Here is a 24,067-nt window from a genome sequence, read left to right on the forward strand (position 1 = left end):
CAGTTGGAAAGTAAGCTGGAAAGCTGCAGTCAACCGGCACAAGCACTTGCAAAACAACTCTAGTAGCTAGTTATAAATAGCGGTAATTCTATAAATTGGCCATGATGCAAGTTCATCCCAAATCTACCTTTATTATTTCGAAGGTTTTTTGAAGTTCACTTAGAAAGGCTGCACTCAACCGGCACGAGCACCTGCAAAACAACGTATATTCCGCCAATCAAGTTAATAATTGGAAACAAATTTTTTAGAGAGAGAGAAAGTAGAGATAAGGGAGAGCTAAAGTTTGGTATTGAAAATTAAATGAACATGTCCCATTAATTAATGATTGGGGTTTTTATATAGTTCTAGGATAGCGTACTCTTATGATTTTGTGTCCTAAAACAACGACTTATGTATGATTGGTTACTCAGTATGTGTATGAAACGTGTAATAGGATAGCACCAGTTTTACATCATCTCTAAGAATTTAGGCTTAAACGTACAAATATGTGAACAATATGAACATGTCATCTTCTATTAACTAAAAAAAGAGGAAATATATGTATACATATTGATACCCCTTAAACATACACATAAATGAACATGTGTCATCTTCTCCTTTTTTATTTTATTTTAGGAAAAAGATAAGCAGCTAAATGAACATGTGTCATAATAAGGGCTTCATATAAGAAGCTAAAAGTGGAAAGAATAGACAATTAATAAACATTTATTACACCGATTTACTCGTAATTTGTCAATAAATTCTCAACTTAATACTAAAAAATGAAGTATATTAAATAGCATTACCCTTTATTTTATTTTTAATGATACTTAGTTATTTACCATGTTATCCTTGCCTTGAATGCCTTCTCCCCTCTATATAGGGGCAATGGAACTTGTGGTTGTTTAAATGACAAGGGATATTAATGGGATGGAACGAACGTAGATATTTGTCTCTTCATCTTGATCACCTGCTATAATTTAGTCATTTTTTCCCCACTTCCCCATGTCCCAATATAATTTCTATTAGTCTCATTGTCATTAACGCATCACCTTCCTTTGAGATATACCTTATATGTGAGTCAAATAATCCATGGCACATGTCAATTACAATTTTTATCCCTACTATTGCTCCATCAAACCTCTACTCAATTCCATTTGAATGGAATAAATTTCAATATACATCCGCCTCATTGACATCTTTATTCATGATAGTGTGTCAAATAGTATTTCATACTTCTTCCGGTCCATAAACTCCATCTCATTTGACTTTTTATGGGTCTACAAACATGTATTAAGGTGTATTTGCATTTATATACTTGTATTATAAAAATATGCATTGAAATGAATTTGATAGGATCATATATATATATATGGTAAGAAAAAGATGAACATTAGGAAACCCTCCGTACGAGGGGAATTCCTAATGCGTCTAAAAAGAGGATAGGAATTAAAGAAGAGTTGTTACAAAAACTAATGTCCATACTATCATAATTAAATGACCCACATTAGCAACCCAGTCCGCCGCTTTATTTGCCTCTCAATAAACATGCCGAATGCTGCAGTTGTCAAATTTGCTAAGAAGACAACGTATGCCTGTAATGATATACTCGATCTGCCATGTAATTGACCAACTACCTATAACTGAGTTGATGGCTAGCAAATTATCACCTTCGATGTGAATATTCTTGATCCCTTTCTCGAGAGCTAGAAGAATGCCTTTGAGAAGTGAAGTAGCTTCTGCTATGAAAACCTTGGTGTTACCGAGATTGAAAGTGCGCGCTCTAATAATTGTCCCAGTGTTGTCTCTGATGATGTTTCCCACTGTAGAGTTGTTGAAAAGTGAATCGTTAAAGTTGAGTTATATGATTTATATGGAGTATCTTTTATATGTTAATGAAGATTTTGGTAAAATTTGTAAAATACATATGTATACTTTATACTCCCTCCGTGCCTTATACCGTTATACATAAGATAAAAAAAAAATAAAAAACACTCATGTACTCATGTATATGCATGATTAGAATTTTCTTAGTGTAATGTATAGTTCCCAAATATTATTGTTATTATTAATTTACACTTACTATTATTGTTGATTAAAGATATAATTAGTCAAAGACAAATGTGTCATCAAAATGGACCACTTCAAAAATTACAGAGGACAATCTTTTGGAGAGCCACCATATAAGCACCAAGCCTAACCAGCTGAAAGGGCACTGAAAAAAATCCATATAAAATTATAAATACTCCATTCTCCAGACTTTATAGGATGGATAATGTTTCATAAAGTAAACTACAGTATTTCATTTCTCATTTCTTGTTGCCGCCGTCCATAATCGCCAATATCCGATCATTTAGTATGTAATTCTTTTTTTCTCAAATTCTTGATTTTTTTTTCCTGGGAAATTTCTGTTCTTGTTAGTAATCATCATCAACCTACCGAATTTTCTTTTTGTCCCCCTTTTTATTTCTGTAAATTTATAATCTTTGGTTGATTTTGGTGTTAATTAGTTTATTGTCATGAAAGAACATATTTTTTTAATATGAGTTATTTGGGTGATTATGTGTTTACTGTTTAGGTTCTTCTAATTGTAAAATTGCCTTAATTCGACCAGAAATTAAGATTATCGAATCAAATGCATGGTAATAAGAATCAAGCTCCAAATCGATAGGTTTCATTCCTATTCCAACCCAGTTTGCGAACCGAACGCTTCTGATTGTATAATAATGTGGGGTTTTGGTGTTAAATTTGTTTGTTATGTTATTGATTTTATTAAGAAATCTGTATTGTACTACGGAATAGTAGTTTATTATAATTCTGTTTTCACGCAATGCTAGTTAGTATTGTAGTGTACTTATAATTCGTTTTTTTGTCCGTTCAATGTCATTTGTAATGAATTTTTTTAGTATTGCCCCTAATCCCATACCTTATGGTGCGGTTATGGTACCGTGAATATCATGTATTATTTATGTGGAACGCGCATAATTGAGCTCCTAATCGTTGGTGAAGGATGGGGTGAAATAGATGGTACTGGAACACTGAACACAATCTACCAAGGGGTTAGTAAAGTGTTATAACTGATAAGTGTTTCAGATCTTTGAAATTTCTTGAATGAATGTCTGCTTCTTACTGCTATAATTTTGTTTTCGTTTATTGTGTTGGTACAATGGTGTTAGAAATTATAGGTGTTGCATGGTCATTGCCGTTCTTGTAATCATAATTGTGCAACTTGGGACCAGTATTTTTTAACAATTACGGGAGCCATTGGAAGTTCTTTAATTCTTTTGAAAGTTGCTTCTGGATCTGAAACATTGCGAAGAATTTCTTGACTAGTTGTCCACTTACAAAATTCTGTGTTTTTTACCAACTTGCCTTCAATGCTATTGTGCTATCTAAGTGATAGCTCAATCAATTCTTTGATGGTTCATTGTTTCTTGTGATGCCTCAAATTTGTGTGTGTGTGTGTGTGTTTGCTATTTTTCTCCTCACCAATACTTAGGGTTTTTTTTTTGTAGTTTGACTCATGGAACTAGAACCATCCTGGAAGGATCATGATTGTAGATACTTGTCGGTCAGTAAAGAAGACAATACAAGCGAACCTGACGTGGTTGACCCTTTGTTAGAAATAACTCCTGTCAATGATGAAGAAAAGGATGTTGTCTGTATTAACTCCATTCTCCCAGATGATATTTTAGAGCGAGTTTTTGGACATCTTCCAGTTTCAACAGTTATTAAAGCAGGTTGTGTATGTAAGAAATGGAATGATATGTTGCAGTCTGAAAGATTTATACAGAATCTGCCTAGCACTTCACCTCAAAAACCTTGGTACTTCATGTTTACCAACGACTCTGATCCGCAAGGGCATGTATATGATCCTATGCTTTTGAAGTGGTACAGATTTGAGATCCCGTATGTTGAGATGCCTAGTTGGAATCTTTTTTCATCTTCAGGTTTAGTATGCTTTATGGATAATGACTCTAGGAGAAAACTATATGTTTGTAATCCAGTTACAAGATGTTGTAGAAAGCTTGCAGGGCCTTATGGTACAGAATTATCTGATTACTGTGCCCTTGCAGTCTCATTGGATGAATCATCACGAAAGTATACACTGGCTATAGTGAGATCTAAACAAGCTCCTGGAGAACAGGCAGATTGGGGTCTCTCAATTGATGTTTATAGTTCCAAAAATAAGTTATGGACATGTCCTGTGGAGGTTAATTTACAAGCTTGGAGAAGTGGAGCTGACAGTGTGATATGTGGTGGGATTCTGTATTTTGTGGTATATCTAACAAGGACACTGGGCTTTATAAGCCCCCACTATGGTGTGCTGGCTTATGATCTTGCTTCTGAGTCCTTTGACATTGATGTGGTTGAACGCGTGATTCTGGCACCTTGTCCTGTCACATGCATGCGGTTGATGAACATTAAAGAAGAGCTTGTTATGGTGGGAGGGATTGAGAAACAAGGGCGATCTGGCGTGATCAAAGGCATTGGTATCTGGGTTCTTAAAGGGAAGGCGTGGGAAGAGGTTTCCCGTATGCCAAACAAATTCTTCAGAGGATTTGGGGAGTTTGACGATGTCTTTGCCAGTAGTGGTTTTGACAATCTTATATACATTCAGGGCTATGGAACTCCTGCTCTTCTTATGTTTGAAATGAATACAAAAGAATGGAGGTGGTCACACAGATGCCCTGCCACCAAGAAGTTTCCTCTCCAGCTGTTTTCTGGAATTTGTTTTGAACCCCGGTTTGATATTTCTCCGTGATTTGGGCATTCTACGATCATCATTTCTTCTCGACTCTGCTAGATTTCTACAGTACTCATTTCCATCAATACGCGAAATATTAGCATCCAATAATGAGCAGGTGGTACCCTCCTCCATTCATAACTCGTGGTAAGTGCAGGCTGTTCCTTCATGATGGTACATCCCGTGTAGTTGAGAGTCGATGCTGCATTATGTTGCTGATGCTTCTTGTTTCCTATTGACTAGTTCTATGACAGATGGTATGCCGTGGTAAATTGTTCTCTGGGCTTTGAACCATTGTCTTCTCGTATAGAGACAAAAAAATTGCTTTCTGGAACCAAAATTTGAAATGGATTGTGGTTTAAATGTAATTGCTACATGGAATCTCTGAAACAATTTTGAGCTCATTTTTCTCATTGCATTCCTCTGCTTTAGGGTAGCTCATTAAAATTGGAGTTAGAGGAAAGGGTGATAGGGTCGAAAAAGTATATTATTTATGTATCTTCAACTCTTGATTTTATATTGGCATTTAATAATTTAAGGGTATTATAAGTAATTTCCTTGCCTAGATACGAGTTACTACAATTTTATTTATTTGTTTGTAGGAAGGAAGATTTCGGCGTCAAAGTGTATTATAAGTAAAACCCACAAGCCCAATCGACTCACATGTGTCTCAAACCATCAAGGACTTGAATTGAGAAACATGAGCTTTGAAGTATAACAATCTGCCACTTAACAGGTCAGAGGGAAGAGAGTAGCTCAAAACTTTTCATAGCTCTCACTAGTGAAGTGAAAGCAGCCTTGAGAGATTTTTGTGGAATACCAAGTGGAGGCTGATTTTTTGGTTAAATGGTGTTTCATTAAAGCTCAATTTCGGTGGGTCAGTTTGCAACAATTAATTTAGCAGCGACAGCCGACAGGATTCATCATCAGGGACAACCTTCAATCTTGGATTCTTGGTATTACCAAATTAATCTTCATTCACATAGCTTTACAACATGGTATCCTCAATATTCAAATTGAGGGCAACAATCTGTTAGTTATCAGCTTTGTCCAAGGCGTTAGGTCCATTCCATGGGAGATCAAGCACATCATTAGCAAATGTGGTTCATCTAGTCAGTGAAAACATGGATATTATTTAATTTCTGTTCTTTCTTCAAATACATTGGAAATTTCCTTCGTGAGGAGGGCTTCTTAATGGTTTTTCCTTTTTCTTACCTTAAATAAATAATAATAATAAAAACAGCAACGGGTATAATAGCATGATTGAGTAAGGAGTATTATTTATTACAATCAATCTCTTAAGAATGTATCTACATAACCCAATGATTAAAGGAAGACACTGATTATGATACTGCTTTTTTTCTTAAACAAAAATGAGTATTACATTTGTTTAAGGGTAGGATGAGGTGGGGTGGGGCGCGGGGAATAAAGGATTGGACTAATTTTGCTCCACTACCGCCCACTTTTATTTGCAATTTTCACACCAACACCCACCATACCACCCTCACCCTTGGGGTAGTATGTGGTGGTAGGTCTACTTTCTTTTACGAGGGGGTCTACAATCTCGCTAACTATCTATACCTAGCTTCTCTTCTCTATAAATTATCTCTTTCACTCCTTTAACGACCAAAGCTCACTGATGGCAAGATTGGCAACGTACTATTCTTACTTTATTGGCCTTATTAGGTTGACAATATAAATGGGAGAAACAAAACTTATGGGAATTAAGTTGGATACTTATTTGATTGACACACAAAAACAAAAATGAAGGAGGTGAGAATTCATGAAAGTTTTAGCTTTTCACTAAACATAAAAGTAAATTACCAACACCCTCAATCAAAATTTATGAGAAATTTTATTACAGAGCCTCAACGAAACAAATTAAGAAATTTATAAGAATTTCATAAGGGAAATAACTTTTCATGTAATACATATTTTTGTAACACTCCGTAATTTATTTCGTGTGTCAATAAACAAGCAAGCACCATGTATTATGGATAGACGTTGTGAATTTGTGAACTAGCATAGAGTTTGGTGTCCTATTTTCCATAAATTAATCATTCAAATAATAATAAAAAAAAAAATACAATTGGAAAATATTTCTCAAAATAGTAATTTTTTTTTTACTGAAATTGTGAACTATCCCATCAATAAGGGATTAGATTTGCACCAATTTGACACGCAACAGAACTAAGCATCGAACACACATGTACATGTTATTTATACGGAGTAGGAAAAATATTTCAGTAAATAATGGGTTTTTGTGCAAGCATTAAATTGGCTTTCTGTCGGCCTTGTTTGGATGTTTCAGCAAGAATCAAAAGGACTAGTCCCATCCGATTTGGAAGATGACATTAAACGATCACTTCTCTAGATTCACTTTGCTCATTTCGAGATTCCCATTTTTAGTAATAATTTGTGTCAAGTTTTATGCCTTTGAGGATGCATGTTAGGCTAATGCTTCATGTTAACGTTATTTTAATTGTGCTTTTGCCAACTTCGACGCCTTCGATTTAGTAACGAAACATGCATTTGATATTGGTGCATGTATTTGATGGTACTCCTAGAATGATTACGTGAATAAAATGCACTCTCGTTCTCTTATATGAACAAATAATCTATTGCATACTTATACGTATTGCTTAATTACATCAAAAAGTTATTTATAAATTTTCTTATAGTAATCCCTTCTTAAATTCATTATGTGACCAAATAAAACTAATTTATTTTTTTGAAAAATGAGCACATAAACCCCCATTTAATTTTTCATAGACTTTTCATTATTTTTCATGAAACCATCTATACCATATTAAATTGACCTAAATGAGTATGAACACTACAATAGTACAATATCAAGGATATCTCTAGTAGGAATGACAACGGATCGGATTTGGGTCGAATAGAGCTCCACCCGCATCCACCCGATCCACCCGCCACCCGCAAAACCCATCACCCGCGTCCGATCCATCCGTCATCCGCGGGTGAAACGAGTGGATCGGATGCTTAGCGGGTGATATTATAATTTTATTTTTTGTAAATACATAAAAGTTATTGGTGGTTAATATTACGAGTGATGACTATATTTTTAACAAATACATCGAAGTATCGATGTTATCCTTGTAAAAAAAAAAAAAAATAATATCATATTTAATAATTTTTAGAAAAATATTTAAGTACAAATAGAGTATATAAGGTCAATTTTTTTTTTTGAAAAAACTAATTTATATCGGATGGATGACGGATCGGGTGATAAACGGATGACAAATGGAACGAAGCCCCACCCGAATCCAACCCGATCCGTCACCCATTTCATCCGTCACCAGCCCTTCATCCGTTAAATGCAGATTTTCGTCAATTTATTTATATCGGGTGGATCGAATTTACAGATATCTATTTATAATTGTCATCCCAAATCTCTAGATTCTCTCCTAACTAAAGGTTCAAAATTTCCTCTTCACCTCCTTTTAAAGGTTTTATTACGAAGTATTTCATTTAGTTAAAACCATTAACCTAATCTTCTCGTATCACGTAAACCCATACAATACCCAATTAAGAAACACTACTCTTATAATGTGAATAAATTTATCACAACCAATTATGCTTGGTGGAGGTCAAAGTCACGAATTCGAGTGTCATCACTAACATTCACTTGGGAGTTTTAAGCGTTAACGTGTGTAGAAGGGTTGGACGACTAGTCAGGGAAAAAAAAAAAAACAGCATAGGTCATAGCCTCCGTAGGGGACCAATTTCATTACCACATTTGTAATAATTACAATCATAATCCGTACTTTTTGTTTCTCTTCACAACTCTCTTTCTTTCTCCTGGAGAAATTATTGTAGACTTCCAACTTCCTTGAAGATTGACACCAAATTTTTGCCAGGTAGCAAAAACCATGTAAAATAAACATAAAAAGAAATAAAAAAAAAAAAAACAGAATGAAAGTAGAAAAAAAAAACAGAGGAAAAAAGAAAACCAAAAACAGAGTATATCTGAGTTTTCTGACAGAAGTGAAAGCTAAACTCATCAGACACCCAAAATCCACAAAAAATCAAGGAAAAAATGGGTAAAATCCAGAAAATCAGTCAGAAAGGAGTGAAATTGAGGTGAAAGATGAAATCTTTAGAGAGAGAAAGAGGGAAATTTAGAGAGAGAAATGAAAATAAGGGAAGAAGAAGAAAGTGGGGAAAAAGGTACAATTTCAGCGGAAAAAAAGGATGAATTTTTTAGTAGAAGAAGAAAGTCTTTGCCTTTATTGGCTGCCTGTAAAAGGGGTTTTTGTGGGCCCAGAAATTCCACTGTTACTACCCCAGTCATCTTATGGAAGGAGGTTGTTGTTGTTGGAGCTCAAAACACCATAATTAAAGGCAACAACAAAAACAACACTTTTCCTCTTTTTTCTTCATTTTCTTTCTCTTGTTATTCTTCTGCTGCTGCTCAATTTTCTGCTAGGAAACTTGGTTCCGTTTTTTGGGAGTTTCAACATTATTTTAATTCTGAAGAAATGTATTTGGGTGTCAATAATCATAATCAAAGGGGTCGTAGAATTCATCATAGATTGAATAAGGATGAGGGTTTTGATCATAATCTTCATCAGATTAATGGACATCCCTCTTTACCAGTTGATCCTCATAGAGGCGGTTCTTCTGATTATCAGGTTACTTCATTTACTCTTTTTATTTTCTAGTTTTGAATTTGTTGTTTTAGTTTGGGTTTTTGATTGTAAAACCAATTGTGAGGCTAATTTTTTTGTCATATCTGTGGTTTCTTTATCTATTTGAAGTTAGTGAGACATGGAGGGTAATGGTAATGATGTAGACGGGATTTGATCCGAGACTTTATTTGCTTTTTCATTGATTTAGAATTGGGTTTTCTGTTTTAAGGCCTAATTCATGAAATTTAATTGATTTTGTGTGGGTTTATTTCAGGAAGCTTTCACTTGTCTTGACTGATGGTACATTCTGTTAGTGACATTTGTAAATTTTATATTCAGACCCTATTTGATGAATTTGTTGGGTATAATTGATTCTAGCTTTTAAGTCCTCAATAGTTGGTTGAGTTTGGTGTCTTCTGGTTTCTAAAGATGGGCATATTTACATTTTTGTGTCTTGCCTTTTGTTGTGGGATGTTACATTGTTACATGATTGTTTAATTACCCAATTCAGATTTTCATGTCTATCATTAGTTTGCTGTTACCCTGTCTGTTTAATATCCGGAATTTAGCTCGTGTGCTTCACTTTGCTATGACTTGTGGGTTTTTGTTTGTTGTTACTTGTTGCCATTGTATGAACTACTAGCACCTAATTCGACGAAAAAGCCAACCCTTAATCACGATTTCATGTCAAATCAGCTGAAAAACAATGCTGAGTTTTTGTTGGATAGACGGCAACTTGACAGGGTATATGGAGACTGTTAGACAGTAAGAACTTCTCTGATAGGAATCAGACTCTAGAGTCTAGATGACCTTCTATGCCGCTGATTGATCGATTGTTCCCCGGAGTAGTCTTTAATCTCTTTATGAATTGTCTGATATGAGTCAGGGACTTAAGACTATCATTGCAATTATTGCTGACTGAGCTTTGTTTGTTAAGTTGAGTTTTTCTTTAAATGATTTTTTTGACTCTATTGATGTCTATTGATTTTTGAGCAGTGCTTGCAAATGTAATTTTGGAAACACTTAATGCTTTATTTACTTGGATAAAAAAAGTAGTTTGACTAAGAATTCGAGGAAAGTTGCTTTGAGTATTTCAGTCATGCCTCGTGGGAAGTTGGAGTTTTGTTTAGTCGAAAGGCATATAGCTAAATTGGAATCCTAGGATAATTGTTAAACAAAGTTTCAAGTTCTAATGAATTACGGAGTAAACAAAAAATAAATATAGTCATAGCTCCTCAGCACACCTAACTTAGCTTGAAACTTGTGAGAAGATTTTAGCTTTCAAAACTGGAATAAGGAGTTGCTCATCATCTTTAATTTTTGCTTATTGAATCTGATGTGCGGCAGCCTTCAAGTGCTGGTAGCTTGAGGAGACATATTGCAGCCTCACTGATGCGGCATCATCAATCATCAGAAAGGAATAAACACGCGCTGCAGCCTCTTTCTCCCGCAAGCTATGGTAGTTCCTTGGAGGTACTTATCTTTAAATCTTTGATTATTTGTTTGTACCAAATTTTTGAGAAATAAAGAGAGTTATCTTTTCCTCTTAATCAAATCAAAGGTACTGTTTTGCTTAGTATGTGCAGTTTGTAATGTATGGCCACTAGTGAAAAACAACCAAAAGTTATCATTTGAGTTTGGCAACACGTTTTGATTTCCTGTATTAGGGCTTTTCTTTGATTCAGAAAGCTTGTCCTATGTTCAGATTCATCTATGGAATTCGTGGGCTCATATACAATGTTTAAATAGCGTGTACTTTTGGTGTATGATCAGAATAGAGCTCTGAAGGCATCTCGTAATGCCTGCTTAATGGCAGTTGAGTTTACAACTCTTTTGCGCTTATCTATGACTTTCTATCGCCAATTCTGGCTACTTGGACTAAGGACTATTATTACAGATAAATATCATGGGTAGCACCCATACCTTTCTCAACTCATGTTTCTAGGTCTAATTGAATTTTCTGAGCATCATTTAACAAGTTGAGTGCTTGCTTATTTTGACTGGACCATATTATATATATTTTTTGCATTATTTGGCCCTTCATGACGTGTCTACTGTCTAGTGCTCAAATCCCACGTCAAAGTGTTGAATATCCAACAAGTGTAGTGAAGCCGTGAAATAAATAGGAATAGTTTAGTGTTTGAGGGTTAAATTAGTGTTATACTTCCCTCACCTCCCCTATGAACCGTGGCGAAGGTGCATATTCAAAGGTAAGGTGCACCTCAGTTGGGTGTATCTCTGAAACATAATGATTAATGAAGTTGAAATTGTATCTCCAGATCTTTTCAAAGTGCCAGAATGTGCAATGTTGCTAGTAAAACTGGGTTGATTTATGCTCTGGCTGACATAGCCATTTTAGGGGGATAGATTTTCCCTTCTGTCTGAGGACTATTTGTTTTTTTCTTTAAATTATTTCTGTTTTTAATAATATGCTTTGTCCTTATTGCTGTATGACATGTGGCTGTGTGTGTACATTCAGATGGCTCCTTATAACCCAGCAGCAACTCCTGACAGTTCAATTGAGTTAAGGGGAAGGATGGGTGAGCCTAATTATGGCTTTAAAACATCAACCGAGTTGCTTAAAGTGTTGAACCGTATATGGACACTTGAAGAGCAGCATGCTTCCAATGTGTCTCTGGTGAAAGCATTGAAACACGAGCTTGATCATGCCCGTGGTAGGATCAAAGAGTTGCTCAGAGATCAACAAGCAAATCGTCATGAGATTGATGAACTATTGAAACAAATCTCACAAGATAACATATCTAGGAAGAGCAAAGAACAAGAGCGGGTAGAGGCTGCTCTCCAATCTGTGAGAGATGAATTGGAAGATGAAAGGAAGTTGAGAAAACGATCTGAAAGCTTGCATAGGAAGCTAGCTAGGGAGCTGTTTGAGATCAAGGTGGCCTTATCAACCACTCTCAAAGAGCTTGAAAAAGAAAGAACATCAGGTGAGCTCCTAGAAGAACTTTGTGATGAGTTTGCCAAAACTATTAGGGAATATGCAAAACAAGTGCACGATGTCAAACAGAAGTCTGACAGGGACTGGACTGGCCACACTAGTCATGACAATTTGATCCTACACATTTCCGAATCTTGGCTTGATGAGCGAGCTCAGAGGAGAGACAGGGAAGCACAGAGAGCATCTGCTGTTGTTGACAAATTGAGACCTGAAATAGAGACATTTCTCACAGCTCGACAAACAGCTAACATAGACACTAAAGAAACTGATCACAAAGAGAGCCGTTTAAGGCATCGTTCCCTCGAATCAATTCCTGAGGTTGGGAATGCCCCTGAAGATTCAGCTGCCTATTCTGACTCTCGCTGTGCTGAGAAAAGCAAAGTGGGCCCCAGCCACTACGAGGAGCAGGAAGAACTTGCATTGAATGGGAGGAGGAAGGGTCAAAGTCCTCCTAGTGTGCAGATGTCGGAACCTCAAAACACTCGGGAAATTGACTCTAGAATGAAAACAGGTGAAGGAACCCCGACAGAAATCAGCATGCTCCAGAAGTCTGAGATTTATGATTCCTACCAAAAGAAGAAGAATTACGATGAAGAAGGGCATGGATCGAACTCAAAAACAGTTGACAAACTAATTAGTGAGTTGCTGTTATCAGAAGGTGGGAGTTTCCCTCCTGAATATGAATACAAGGAAGCTGCTTCGAGTAATCCTTCTACATTGAAAAGGCATGCAAGCCCTGTGAGACAGTGGATGACAAACATGAGATCCCCGGATCCCAAAATTTCTGAGTCATCTTCAAGATTGCAGTCAGTGAGAGAGAATTCATTAAAAGCCAAGTTACAAGAACCCAAGTCTAAAGGGCAGCGTTCACGTTTGAAAATCCTAAAAGGTTAGTCATGAGTCATGACTCATATGAGACTATTGAAGAGTTTAAATGTATAGCTTACTGGATATTTTTTGGTTTTCTAACATGCTTTTAGAGATAGATTTATCAATTATCTTTGTGAAATGTCCTAGTATGTTTTGTAATGTTACTTTTACAAATTTGTACATATCGAAAAATCACGATGTTCTAGATTTCCAATGGTATTAAGTCAGGGATGTTGCACATTTTCAGTATATCAGGTTCTCTTTTGGGAAGAAAGGAAGAAGTAGCTTTTACTTCATGGTCATCGGATTGTTATTTATGCCTTCGGGATAACTAATGTGTACACATCAATTGTAGTTTCCTTTTTTGGTCAGTTGGATTGAATCAAGTTTTGTTGACATTCATTTCTTTCTGGTTCTTGTAATCTCCTTTGTTGTTAGCTTTAGTGAAGTTCTGTAGTGTTTGAGTCTTTCTGTAAGTACTATTTTTGGTGAGTGAAATTATATTATGCAGTTTTCCTTTTTTAGCCCCATAACATTTGATTGTAATAAGGGTTTGGGTATATTAAAATGATCAAGTTGAGAGATAAAATTTTGGAAATTTGTGGCTAAAAATCTACTTTGCTAGTTTGTTCTGATTATGTAAATGTCACAATTTTGTTATATCCAACCATGTACAATGTATGACAAATTCCTTTGAAAAAAAAAAACCATGTATTAGTACATAATTTCAAGGTAGCATTTAATTTAGGTAATTTATAACAAATCGGCTAAGCGATAGCATCTCTATAGAATTATTACCTCCCTGTCTTTTTGTTCTCTACGCTTTTTCCATAATATATACTTCATATATTCCTTTTTATTTTTTTTACACTTCTACATCATAAAATTTATGGTAATTGTTATTACACTTTAATCCTTCTTGTCGACACCAAAGAGCTTAAGAGCATACTTTTGCATACACGCTACTTGCAACCTAAACTTCTTACTTTCTTTTCTTCCATTCTTAAATCATGTGCAAATAGTAAGTGTTAAGAACATTATGAAACAAAAGTAGCATAAAAACTAATACTCTGCACCTTAGTTTTTAAGCTGAAAAGATAATACAAGTACTACCATGATCTCTTCACTTGATTTCTACTAAGCAACTTTTTTTTTTTTTTTTTTTTATAACTATAGCAACCAATTTTCACTAATTTATTTATTTTGATGAATTTTTTTTTATTTTTAATGTATTGAAATTGATTATTTTTTAGCACTATATTTTGTATAAAGTTACTGAACTTATTTACTAAACAAATTGTTTCAACTTATTTTTATTTTTTTACTTAAAATTACGTAGTACTCCATAATTTTTTTTTTTTTTTTTGACAGGTAGTACTCCATAAATCTTATTTCCCCTCAAAAAAAAAAAAAAACCTTATTTAAGCCCAAGAAAACAACAAAAGGCCTGGATTGGAGAGTTGGAATAATGGGAGGTGGCGCAACGTTGAAATGGGTGTTGCAATTACACAAAGACGTTCCAAAGGCTGCTCGTTTTTATTCCGAAGGCTTAGACTTCACTCTCCATCTCTGCACTCTTCGTTGGGCCCACCTTCAATCTGGCCCTCTCAATCTCGCCCTTCTTCAACCCTCTTCTTGGTATTTTCTTCTTTTCATTCTATATTGATCAATCTTTATTTTGGGTTTCTTGTTGCAATAATAATCATACGAAGAAAAACAGTTATACCCTTTCTATGATTACATAATATGGTCATATTATTTGCACTTTTTCTTTTGTAAATATTCAATTTTGTTTTGGGTTTGATGTATTTTTTTTCTTCTTATATATAGCAATTAGCAATTGCATGAGTTATACCCTTTTAGCAAAGTGTTAAGATCTTTGTAAAATTTGGGCATGTTTGGTAAATTTACCAATTGCAGTTGCAGGTAATTAGTGTACTAGTGTGTAGCTGTTCTACTAGATGTCAGTGATTAAATGCTGATTGTTAACCATTTGGTGTCAAGTTAGAAAGTTTTCAAGGTAATTCTATAGGTACATTTGGTTTTAGGATGAATTTCTGCTGCGTTTGAAAGGTTATCTCAAGCTCTAATAATAGCTACTTTGAAACCACTACCCTGCCAAACACCGAAGTTCAGTACTTCAGTTTAGTGGTATCTTGACCTATTCAAAACTCCAATTATAGCTGCTTGCTGGAATTTTCTTATGAAAAAACCCTATGCGTATTACTGCTTTTGGTTGTTGATATACTATCATAACGTTTTTTTTGGGCTAATTAGTAAGGAATTCAAGCAACAAGCTTAGTAAGCTAGGATATCTTCCAAGTTACAATTGTTTGATTAATCAGTGGGATGTGCTGGATAATATAGAAGCCCAAAATGTGGCTTTTCTCTTTAGGTGAATATAGAGAATAAAGGCAGTTCATGAATACAAAATTTTTAAGGCGTTAGGCTGATAGGAGAGAGGATGTGCTATAGGGATAAGTATGATATGCAAGGAGTGTAAGGAGGAAAAGAACCCTTAATTCACCTAGTAAAATATTCACGGAAAGAAGATGATCATGATGATACAAAATGTATTACAGGATTGTAGTTTCCCTCCTACCAAATTTTAATATGGAAAAGATCACTGAGATGCAACTGAAAATTGCAGTTACCTATACACTTGCAGTGAGAAGTGACTAAGTGAGAAGAAGGTAAATGGGAAGTTTTTTTGCGGAACAAACCATAAGAGAGAAATTGCATTTTTTTGTGGGTGGAGGGAATACTATGCTTTTGGAGCTGGTTAGCAATGAAGGGATTGGACAAGAATCTCATGTGAAGGAGGTCCAAATAGATGATTTAAGTTAATGTGTCCCGGTCAATGAGAAAAACCCAACAGTGAAAGTTTTATAGACTATGCACTAGGAACTATGGCTTCATCAACAGGTGCTTAGATGAATAGGAAAGCTACACTACATCTGGAGAAATGGTCACCTTTTGTGTCAAGTAGTGTTTTCATTAAGCAAGATTCGATTAAAGCTAGTTTAAGAGAGAAAAAATCCACTTTGGCTCTCACCATTGCCTATTGCTTACTTCTTTCCAGTCTACTTACACAAAAAGAAAATGTAGTAACTTTTGTTTGGGTCAGGAGTGAATGTTTTGTAGCAGATGCCTGCCAGACTAATATTAGTTCATGCTTGGTTTTTGGTGACCTGAGAAGGAGAACATGGCTACTAGGTAATCACTTGATTATATTGGCATGGTGTTGGTTTAGTTTATGCGTGTACTGTGTTAGTTGATAAGTTACAAAAAAAAGAGAGGGGGGAGGGGATCAGTTTGATGGTTCATGCAAGTTAACCTGTGATAGCTTGAAGTCTAGCCTAGATGTAAATACAATCTTAAATATGGTTAAAAGGTGGTGATAGTATGAAGTCTAGCCTAGATGCAAAATGTAATCTTTTGTTTGGATCAGGAGTGAACGTTTTGTAGCAGATGCCAAGTGCCAGACTTCTATTAGTTCATGCTTGGTTTTTGGTGACCTGAAAAGGAGAACATGGCTACTAGGGAATTACTTGATTATATTGGCATGGTGTTTATGTGTGTACCGTGTTAGTTTTTATGTGCGTACTGTATTAGTTGATAAGGAAAAAAAGGGGGCATGCATATTAACCTGTGATAGCATGAAGTCTAGCCTAGATGTAATTGAGTACAATTTTCATACAGAAAAGTCCTAGTAAATTGACTTTGATCTATCTTTACTCCTCTCTTGGGTGGGGTTATACTATTTGTCGTTTTCAAAATTTCTTGGTGTTGCTGATTATTCATTTTGGTGCAAATGTTTTTTTGGGCTGGTAATTAGTAAGGAATAGTAAGCTGGGATATCTTCCAAGTTACAATTTTCTGATTAATCAGGGGGCTGTGCTTGAGAGTTGAGAATATAGAAGCCCAAAATGTGGCTCTTCTCTTCAGGTGAATATATAGGTTAGAGCCAATAGAGGTACTTTCTTAGTTTCATGAATACAATTTTGTTAGTCATTGAGGCTGATAGGAGAGATGATGTTCTAGAGGAACAAGTATGATATGCAAGGAGTGTGAGGAAGACAAGGAAAGGAAAAGAACCCTTAATTCACCTTGTAAAATATTCAAGGAAAGAAGATAATCATGATGATACTTAAAATTGTATTACAGGATTGTTGTTTCCCTCCTAACAATCTTAATATGGAAAAGATCACTGAGATGCAACTGAAAATTGCAGTTACCTATACTTGCAGTGAGAAGAAGGAAATGGGATGGTTTTTGTGGGACAAACAATAAGAGAGAAATGGGTTTTTTTATTTATTTTTTTATTTTTTTTTTTGGGTGCAGAGGGTATACTATGCTTTTGGAGCAGGTCAGCAATGAAGGGATTGGACAAGAATTTCATGGGGAGGATGTCTAAATAGATGAGTTAAGTTTTATGTGTCCTGATCAAAGAGAACAATCAAATAGTGAAAGTTTCAATGACTGCACTAGGAACAATGGCTTCATGACCAGGTGTTTGGATAATCTTGAGAAGTGCTCCCCTTTTCGTGTCAAGTACTGTTTTCATCAAGTAAGGTTTGACTAAAGCTAGTTCCAAGAAATCCACTTTGTCTTTCACCATTGTCTATTCACTCAATTGTCTACTTCTTTCCAGTCTACTTGCACAAAAAGAAACTGCAGTAACTTTTGTTGGGGTCAGGAGTAGATGTTCTGTAGCAGATTACAAGCGACAAACTTCTACTAGTTCATGCTTGGTTATTGGTGACCTGAGAAGGAGAATGTGGCTGGTTATGTTGGCATGGTATTGGTTTAGTCTGTGTGAGTAATGTGTTAGTTGATAAGAAGAGAGGGGGGGGGGGGGAGGGGGGTTCAGTTCAATGGTTCATGCAAATTAATTTGTGGTAGCATGAAGTCTTGCCTAGATGTTAGTACAAATTTTAAAAATGGCTAAAAGGTGGCGATTGAGAATACAGGAAGAAATTGTGGTTGATAGTCTAGCTCCAAAAATCTATTTTCCAGGCAAATTTTCTCAACTAGCCTCGGTTGGAAGTATGGTGATCCCTATCTCAATTGGAAGAGAGGGGGCGGGGTGTAGGGGGTATTTTGGGGGATGGCCGGATAGGCTTTGAACCTGGGATAATACACTACCATCATAAAGGTAGCACCATTGTTTGCTTGGGAAGACGAAATAAATTCACATGATATATTTACTTCAGTTAGTTTACTAAATGCCATGCATGATGATAGTAATACTGAAATCAGATAGCTTTGGTATTTTCCGTTTAAAATTCATCTTACAGTGGGGCACAAAGGACCCATTCTGAGTCTGTGGAGGTCATCTGAAGACTGGAGAGGTTTTGTGCAACCCACAAACTGGATTGCCTATATGGGAGGTTAGGCTGAAAGACCTGGTATTTAAAAGGAAAGTGAAATGCTGTAATTATGAAATGGACATCTGCAATTACCTATGTGTAATTTTCTGCTTGGAGAATTAATTTATGGTATCTTATGAAAAAAAATTAGGAATTGGATGGAGATTCTCTTAACTTTTTAACCCCGCATTTCACAGTTGCTCAATTTCATTAGTAGGGTGTCTTCAGGAAAATATGAAAGTCTTTTTTTTAGTTGGTAATACTTGGGTCTCTTTGAAAGAGAATAAAAGATTCAACAAAACGAGAGCTATTTGGAATATATATGGTCTACTCATTTTGGGAAAGATTGTATGTGGTTTGATGTCAACTTTTCTTACAATCCCACAGTGATTTCTTATGGAACCCAACTGCTTGAAGAGGGGAAAACACTGGCGAGTTTTGCACCTTCCTCTCCCCATCATCACAACCAAATAGAGGATTTTTAAGTGGAATTTTGGTTCTAAGAAATTATCAAGCATTGTCGGTTGAAATGCTCAGGTGCATTCTCTCGTATCTGAATCAACTATCTAGAAGATAATGAAAAGCTGAGATTGCCATACATAAGTTTTGAAGTGATAGAAATCTCATTGGATTATTTTAGAAGGATATTAAATCAGAGTTGAAGAATACAATGGGAGTGTTGCTTTCTAGCATCGACATTTCAGCCGTTCTATTGAGGTGGAGTGGGTGACGATTTCAGCATAGAGTTAGTGAGTTCCTTGTTGATCACTACCACAGCAAAGATATGATAGGAGAAATTATGGCATGGATATTCTTATTTTTTAATTGGCTCTTCCTAAATGTGTCTTGTTTTGGTGTGTGGTATTGGCCCCAGGGGTGCCATTTAGGCAGCTTTTTCAATGTGCTACTATAACCAGTTTATGTCATCACTTGGAGTTTATCAATAGAGCATCCCATCTTCTTAGGGAAAGGATCAATCAGAGTGCTTCATGATCATGAATTACATACAATAGTTGGAAGTGGGCATTTTCACAAAATTCTATCATAATTAGGTTTGTTATTTTTGGTTGTGGGTGTTTAATTATTTAATGTTCAGGAAGGAAGAGTTTGAAGTAATGTATGTCAATACGCTGGATTTTTGCCTTTTGCTTATAAACTGCTGGAAAGACATAGAAGAATGTAATTAGTAAAACACCTTGGTACTTTGGTAGCTGTTACCTGGAGAGATGATGGTTTTAGTACACCTCACAAATAGCTGAAGTTGTACTTTTAGTGTTTAGTTCCCTACTGTTAAAATTATTGGCCACTCTAAATCTTAAGAAAATTGTCTTTTGATTTCCCTTCTCCTTCCCTTTCAAAACCTAAAGTAATCAGAAAAGGAATATCTATATGTTTTTATTATATATATATTTTTTAATCTAAAGGCTACATCATCTTCACTTTAGAAGCTAATTATGTTGTGCTATCCCACAGTGACACTGTCATGCAGAAGGGGCATTCTTCAATGTTGTCATTTACTGTCCCTGACCTCCATGGTACAGTGACAAAATTAGCTTCATTAGGTGCAGAGCTGGATGGTCCAATTAAGCTTGAAATCCATGGAAAGGTTAATAGCTACTCCTTTTACTAAAAACAAAATACAGTACTGTCATATAATTCAAAAGGATCTAAGTCGGTTGCCATTGTGATTAGGTTGCAGCCATGCGATGTTTGGATGGCCACATGATAGGCCTTTATGAACCCCTTTGAGATCTTTGGCCATGAAAGAACATTATGACATCTGAAGAGTTTTCTTGAATATATCCGACCTTTTACATATGGAATGAACGAGTCACCTTTCCTTCTTTTGGGTTCCCTTCAATGATAGATAGTGTTGGTCCATCAAGATCGAATACGGCTGTGCACAATGTGTACAATGTTGGTCCTGAAAATCACAGAGATGAGCGGCTATATCGAGTTTTCTGTAAAATAGGATATTGAAGAAGGGATCATGCAGGTTCCTATTTACCTGACATGTAGATGGGATATCTTTTGTCATCTATGTCTCCAAGGAGTGAAAGGAAATCTTCTTTTGATTCTTGCGGCAGTGCAGCTGCCCGTTTTTGTCTGCTACTTGAATTTTCATCTTGTATCTATGACAATAAAGACATGATAATATGCAATATCCAATTTGATTAGTTTGATTAAAAAGAGCTACTTCAAAGACTGAAAATGATAATAATGGAGTTCTATTGTTTTTTGTACCTGTGGAACTTGAAGGTGAAGGTACATATTTGCATGGAAGAATGGTGTTGCATAGACCTCATAGACTGAAAATCGATTCCTTGATGCTGTTTCTATATTCAGAATATTTCGTTTTGATATATCGATCAGGTTATAGCTATGTCCAATAGACACTTCTGATGACTGAATTTTCTGAAGACACATGAATAATGACTATTAAAATCTCTTTCAGATGCTCATTTGGATCAAAGTACAAGTAGTCTTAATTTGGCTTTCAACCTTCAGAGCATCACTACTGCTCGTTGCTTCAAGCAGATCTCTCGAAATAAAGTTCCGCCCAATGCCTCCAGCTACAATTTCATCTTCACGAGGTGGTACCGAGTTCAACGTGAATGCCTTGAAAAATATCATTAAGGTACATTAATGGCTTAACAAATATACCTAACCTCGTGAAAGGATATAATTTCATGCTGGAAAGGAAGCTTCATTTGATAAATAGGGTTTAGTTCTTTTTTGGCATACTCTCTGTTTTTATATTACTCTTCTGCTGCAGTGTTGCCTCACCTCAATCCCTCAAGAAAGAACAAAGTATGTGTGACCTCTAAGAGTACTACTACGTATGTAGTACGAGTAGTATATGATAAGTTCAGAGATTACCAATCCATGACTGTTAAAGCCAAATGCACAGCTTGGAAGCTCCCCGGCGTATGTATATGCTGTGAAGGAAAGTCCATTGCCTAAATTCGCTTGGATCAAGTATCTGCAACAAAATAGGATGCAATATATTAATACTGCTACATTCGAAATATCAAGTTGCATATCCTAACTCAAGCCATTATTGCTTGCATAATCATTGATTTGTTTGGTTATTACTCAGCTCAGCTCAGAACTTCAACTCTTTCACCTTAACACATACTCCGTATCATACTGTACTGAACAGGATCATGCTTACGTACGTGTGACCAACTAGAGCAATATTTGCATCTTCATTGTGCGCTGCAATGGCCATACTGCGACTTACTACCAGAATGGTAGAGCAATCATCTGGTGTGTCTTCAGGTATATTCGCTCCTTCGTTCTTTGGCATAAATGCTAATATCTCTTTCCTGAAGTTGATAAGTATTATCTGCACATTAAGAGAGTAAAAAAAAAAAAACAAAAAGACTTCATAAGCCACCCAAAATAATGCTATCCTGCAACAATAGCTGAAGATAACACAAGCATATAAAGCGAAACCAGGTTCATGATCTTGTACATCAAGAACAGGCACACCACTTCCTTCCGCAATCCCAACGAGCTCATCCCAGTAACGCGGGAACTTGCTCCGGTTGTTTTCAGTAAGAGAATCGATTAGCGGTTCTGCAAGGTGGGTTTTGGCATAAGGCCGGAGTTGAGTTTGTAGAATAAGGTCTGCTGCTAATCTGCTCTTTATCAAGGATGAGAATCGCTCCCCAATCAGATACCCCATTTCATAGGAGCTATTACACGGTCCAACTTCAAATATCTCCATGAATATTTTCTTATAGTACTTTCCCAGTATATTTTTTGGTTGTTTGGTATAATCAAATATGTTGATGAAGTTACTACATGTGATTATGTAAAGCTTAGCTCCATCTCTTCTTCTAAGTTGTAACCTTATCTATTCAGCCTCTACCTCACATCTTTGAATGCTGGGCCTTTGGGCCCAATTATTTGCCTTCAATACGGCATTTTATAATTGTTCAAGATTAAATATTGATTTTGGGCCTTGATATACATTTGATGGGACAATAGTCTTACACTAGCAAGTTGTCCCCTGCTCCCCTTTATGGTTTTCTTGATGTCATAAACTCTAGAAATCCAGCAAGAGTCTGTGTAGAACTAATGACAATTTTAGCTTTTGAGGATACAGTGGCCGGGCAGTAATGCCATCCGGCGCAAGGGTCTTCCCTGGTGGACCTTGTGTTGTTGTGCCTGGCCGCGGTTATTTAAAGTCTAGCACTTTGCATCGAACATGGCACATACTTGTATCATAAAAGGTAGTTGTAATCTGTAGTTTTCAGTTCAACTGATTCTCTCTTTGTTTTTCTTTTTCTTTTTTTTTCTTTTTTCTTTTTCATTTTTTTAGTAAAAAACCCTATATTAGTCTTGAATGTAAATGGTATTTGATGGTTGACAGACACTAAGTGGTTGCAAGCTACATTGCCTTGCGCGAGTTGCGCCTTTGCTCGCATTTTATGGAAGTTATTAAAATCAAATGAGGTTGAATATTGTACTGTATTATCATTTGTTTGGTACGTAGTATGTTAGAAGTAACAAGCCAACTGCCACTCTTCTAGTTATGTTACCCCCTTTGCATTTAGCTGAGTAACAAGTTGGAGCTTAACAGTAACGCTTCCAGCTACATAATATTGCCCTTAACTCGCAAGTTCGATGCTTATTTGCGAAGGGGGGAGGGGGAGCCATGATTCACATTAAACAAGGACCAACACACCAGTAACCAGGTTCCACCATTTAACAAACCATAAATCTAAGGCACCATCCTTGTAAATTTCTACCCTTTGCATGAATTACTTAAAGTTCGCCGTCTTTGGCATTTAATCGACTGAAACCAAGGCAAAGCACAATTGAACTTGTAAAATGGAAGTGCATGTTTTAGTTATATATGTTACTCTTCCTATATTACACTTTAAAGACGACTATATAGGTCAACAGAATAATACCACATTTATAATTATGAATTCTTTAGATCGACAAATTTCAAAAATCAAGAATCCATGCAAAATCACCTCCCTATACATCCAATTAATTTAGGTGAAATGTATATACGTATATACTCCATTGTCATATGTGTACCTGACAATGGCTAATTATCTAATTAAACTTATCCATTGATAAAATGAATGATTCAAAATTAACGTTGACCTGAATATTTTATTTCCGATAGTGCTAGGTTATCATGTCGGCTCAACTTTTACCTTGTTGAAATATGTCTCTTCAAACACGGATGATAAAATTGGATCTAGCCGATTGCCAATATATGAGGCTTCTGTTAGGGTGCAACAAATATTGAGGTACAACCATACACCCACGATTGCTTGAAATTGTACACATTAACACGACAACAAACACAATTGAAGCAGAGTAGTTGAGCACATTGTTTCTAAAACTGTAGCCAAACATATTTTACGATGGAATCTTAACCAACAGCTGTTAGATTAATTTTAGTACGTAACGAATGACAATTCGTCGTCAGTACTACCACCAGGAAGATTTCACTGCCCCA

The 24,067-nt window shown here is 35.9% G+C and overlaps 4 protein-coding genes and 1 long non-coding RNA gene across 8 annotated transcripts; 4 read left to right on the forward strand and 1 right to left on the reverse strand.

Annotated features, from left to right (window-relative positions):
- Positions 1 to 2,149: 2,149 nt before the first annotated feature.
- Positions 2,150 to 5,940, forward strand: LOC110719622 (F-box/kelch-repeat protein At3g61590-like). 2 transcript variants are annotated; one of them, XR_002511145.1, is made up of 3 exons: positions 2,150 to 2,335; positions 3,495 to 4,873; positions 5,329 to 5,940. XR_002511145.1 is itself a non-coding variant. In XM_021898596.1 (2 exons), the coding sequence occupies exon 2, from the start codon at positions 3,503 to 3,505 to the stop codon at positions 4,742 to 4,744; it is 1,242 nt and encodes a 413-aa protein (XP_021754288.1). In that variant the 5' UTR covers positions 2,150 to 2,335; positions 3,495 to 3,502; the 3' UTR covers positions 4,745 to 5,243. The 2 variants fall into 2 exon arrangements, 1 of the variants encoding a protein (XP_021754288.1); XM_021898596.1 differs by lacking the exon at positions 5,329 to 5,940 and having other exon boundaries at positions 3,495 to 5,243.
- A 2,301-nt stretch (positions 5,941 to 8,241) lies between these two features.
- On the forward strand, positions 8,242 to 14,665 carry LOC110719623 (uncharacterized protein At5g41620-like). 2 transcript variants are annotated; one of them, XM_021898597.1, is made up of 4 exons: positions 8,242 to 9,381; positions 10,726 to 10,851; positions 11,858 to 13,226; positions 13,455 to 13,740. In XM_021898597.1, the coding sequence occupies exons 1-4, from the start codon at positions 8,881 to 8,883 to the stop codon at positions 13,490 to 13,492; spliced, it is 2,034 nt and encodes a 677-aa protein (XP_021754289.1). In that variant the 5' UTR covers positions 8,242 to 8,880; the 3' UTR covers positions 13,493 to 13,740. The 2 variants fall into 2 exon arrangements, with proteins under 2 accessions (XP_021754289.1, XP_021754290.1); XM_021898598.1 differs by lacking the exon at positions 13,455 to 13,740 and adding an exon at positions 14,579 to 14,665 and having other exon boundaries at positions 8,244 to 9,381.
- LOC110719626 lies at positions 14,654 to 20,400 on the forward strand. The gene is made up of 3 exons (XM_021898601.1): positions 14,654 to 14,845; positions 20,053 to 20,185; positions 20,272 to 20,400. The coding sequence occupies exons 1-3, from the start codon at positions 14,676 to 14,678 to the stop codon at positions 20,326 to 20,328; spliced, it is 360 nt and encodes a 119-aa protein (XP_021754293.1). The 5' UTR covers positions 14,654 to 14,675; the 3' UTR covers positions 20,329 to 20,400.
- On the reverse strand, positions 20,361 to 23,151 carry LOC110719624 (acyl-coenzyme A:6-aminopenicillanic-acid-acyltransferase 40 kDa form-like). Of its 2 annotated transcripts, XM_021898600.1 has the most exons (7): positions 22,058 to 23,151; positions 21,759 to 21,928; positions 21,460 to 21,562; positions 21,082 to 21,198; positions 20,824 to 20,994; positions 20,588 to 20,711; positions 20,361 to 20,503 (listed from the first exon to the last, which is right to left on the reverse strand). In XM_021898600.1, the coding sequence occupies exons 1-7, from the start codon at positions 22,310 to 22,312 to the stop codon at positions 20,391 to 20,393; spliced, it is 1,053 nt and encodes a 350-aa protein (XP_021754292.1). In that variant the 5' UTR covers positions 22,313 to 23,151; the 3' UTR covers positions 20,361 to 20,390. The 2 variants fall into 2 exon arrangements, with proteins under 2 accessions (XP_021754292.1, XP_021754291.1); XM_021898599.1 differs by having other exon boundaries at positions 21,759 to 23,151.
- LOC110719627 lies at positions 20,860 to 21,553 on the forward strand. Its single transcript, XR_002511146.1, has 3 exons — positions 20,860 to 20,952; positions 21,035 to 21,217; positions 21,356 to 21,553. It is a non-coding gene; the product is annotated as an uncharacterized LOC110719627 (long non-coding RNA).
- Positions 23,152 to 24,067: the final 916 nt, after the last annotated feature.

Source organism: Chenopodium quinoa, unplaced genomic scaffold (genome assembly GCF_001683475.1).
Source record: "Chenopodium quinoa cultivar QQ74 unplaced genomic scaffold, ASM168347v1, whole genome shotgun sequence".
Lineage (NCBI taxonomy): Eukaryota > Viridiplantae > Streptophyta > Magnoliopsida > Caryophyllales > Amaranthaceae > Chenopodium > Chenopodium quinoa.

Excerpts from the sequence above, each read along its gene's own strand:
- LOC110719626 (XM_021898601.1), top strand. The coding sequence starts at position 14,676 with ATGGGAGGTGGCGCAACGTTGAAATGGGTGTTGCAATTACACAAAGAC. Across the intron at positions 14,846-20,052 it reads CTTCTTCAACCCTCTTCTTG|TGACACTGTCATGCAGAAGG; the intron begins GTATTTTCTTCT and ends GCTATCCCACAG. Across the intron at positions 20,186-20,271 it reads AGCTTGAAATCCATGGAAAG|GTTGCAGCCATGCGATGTTT; the intron begins GTTAATAGCTAC and ends CATTGTGATTAG.
- LOC110719623 (XM_021898597.1), top strand. The coding sequence starts at position 8,881 with ATGAAAATAAGGGAAGAAGAAGAAAGTGGGGAAAAAGGTACAATTTCA. Across the intron at positions 10,852-11,857 it reads GCTATGGTAGTTCCTTGGAG|ATGGCTCCTTATAACCCAGC; the intron begins GTACTTATCTTT and ends GTGTACATTCAG. Across the intron at positions 13,227-13,454 it reads ACGTTTGAAAATCCTAAAAG|TATATCAGGTTCTCTTTTGG; the intron begins GTTAGTCATGAG and ends GCACATTTTCAG.
- LOC110719622 (XM_021898596.1), top strand. The coding sequence starts at position 3,503 with ATGGAACTAGAACCATCCTGGAAGGATCATGATTGTAGATACTTGTCG.
- LOC110719624 (XM_021898599.1), bottom strand. The coding sequence starts at position 22,312 with ATGGAGATATTTGAAGTTGGACCGTGTAATAGCTCCTATGAAATGGGG. Across the intron at positions 20,712-20,823 it reads TTCACCTTCAAGTTCCACAG|ATACAAGATGAAAATTCAAG; the intron begins GTACAAAAAACA and ends TTATTGTCATAG. Across the intron at positions 20,504-20,587 it reads ATATCCCATCTACATGTCAG|GACCAACATTGTACACATTG; the intron begins GTAAATAGGAAC and ends TGTGATTTTCAG.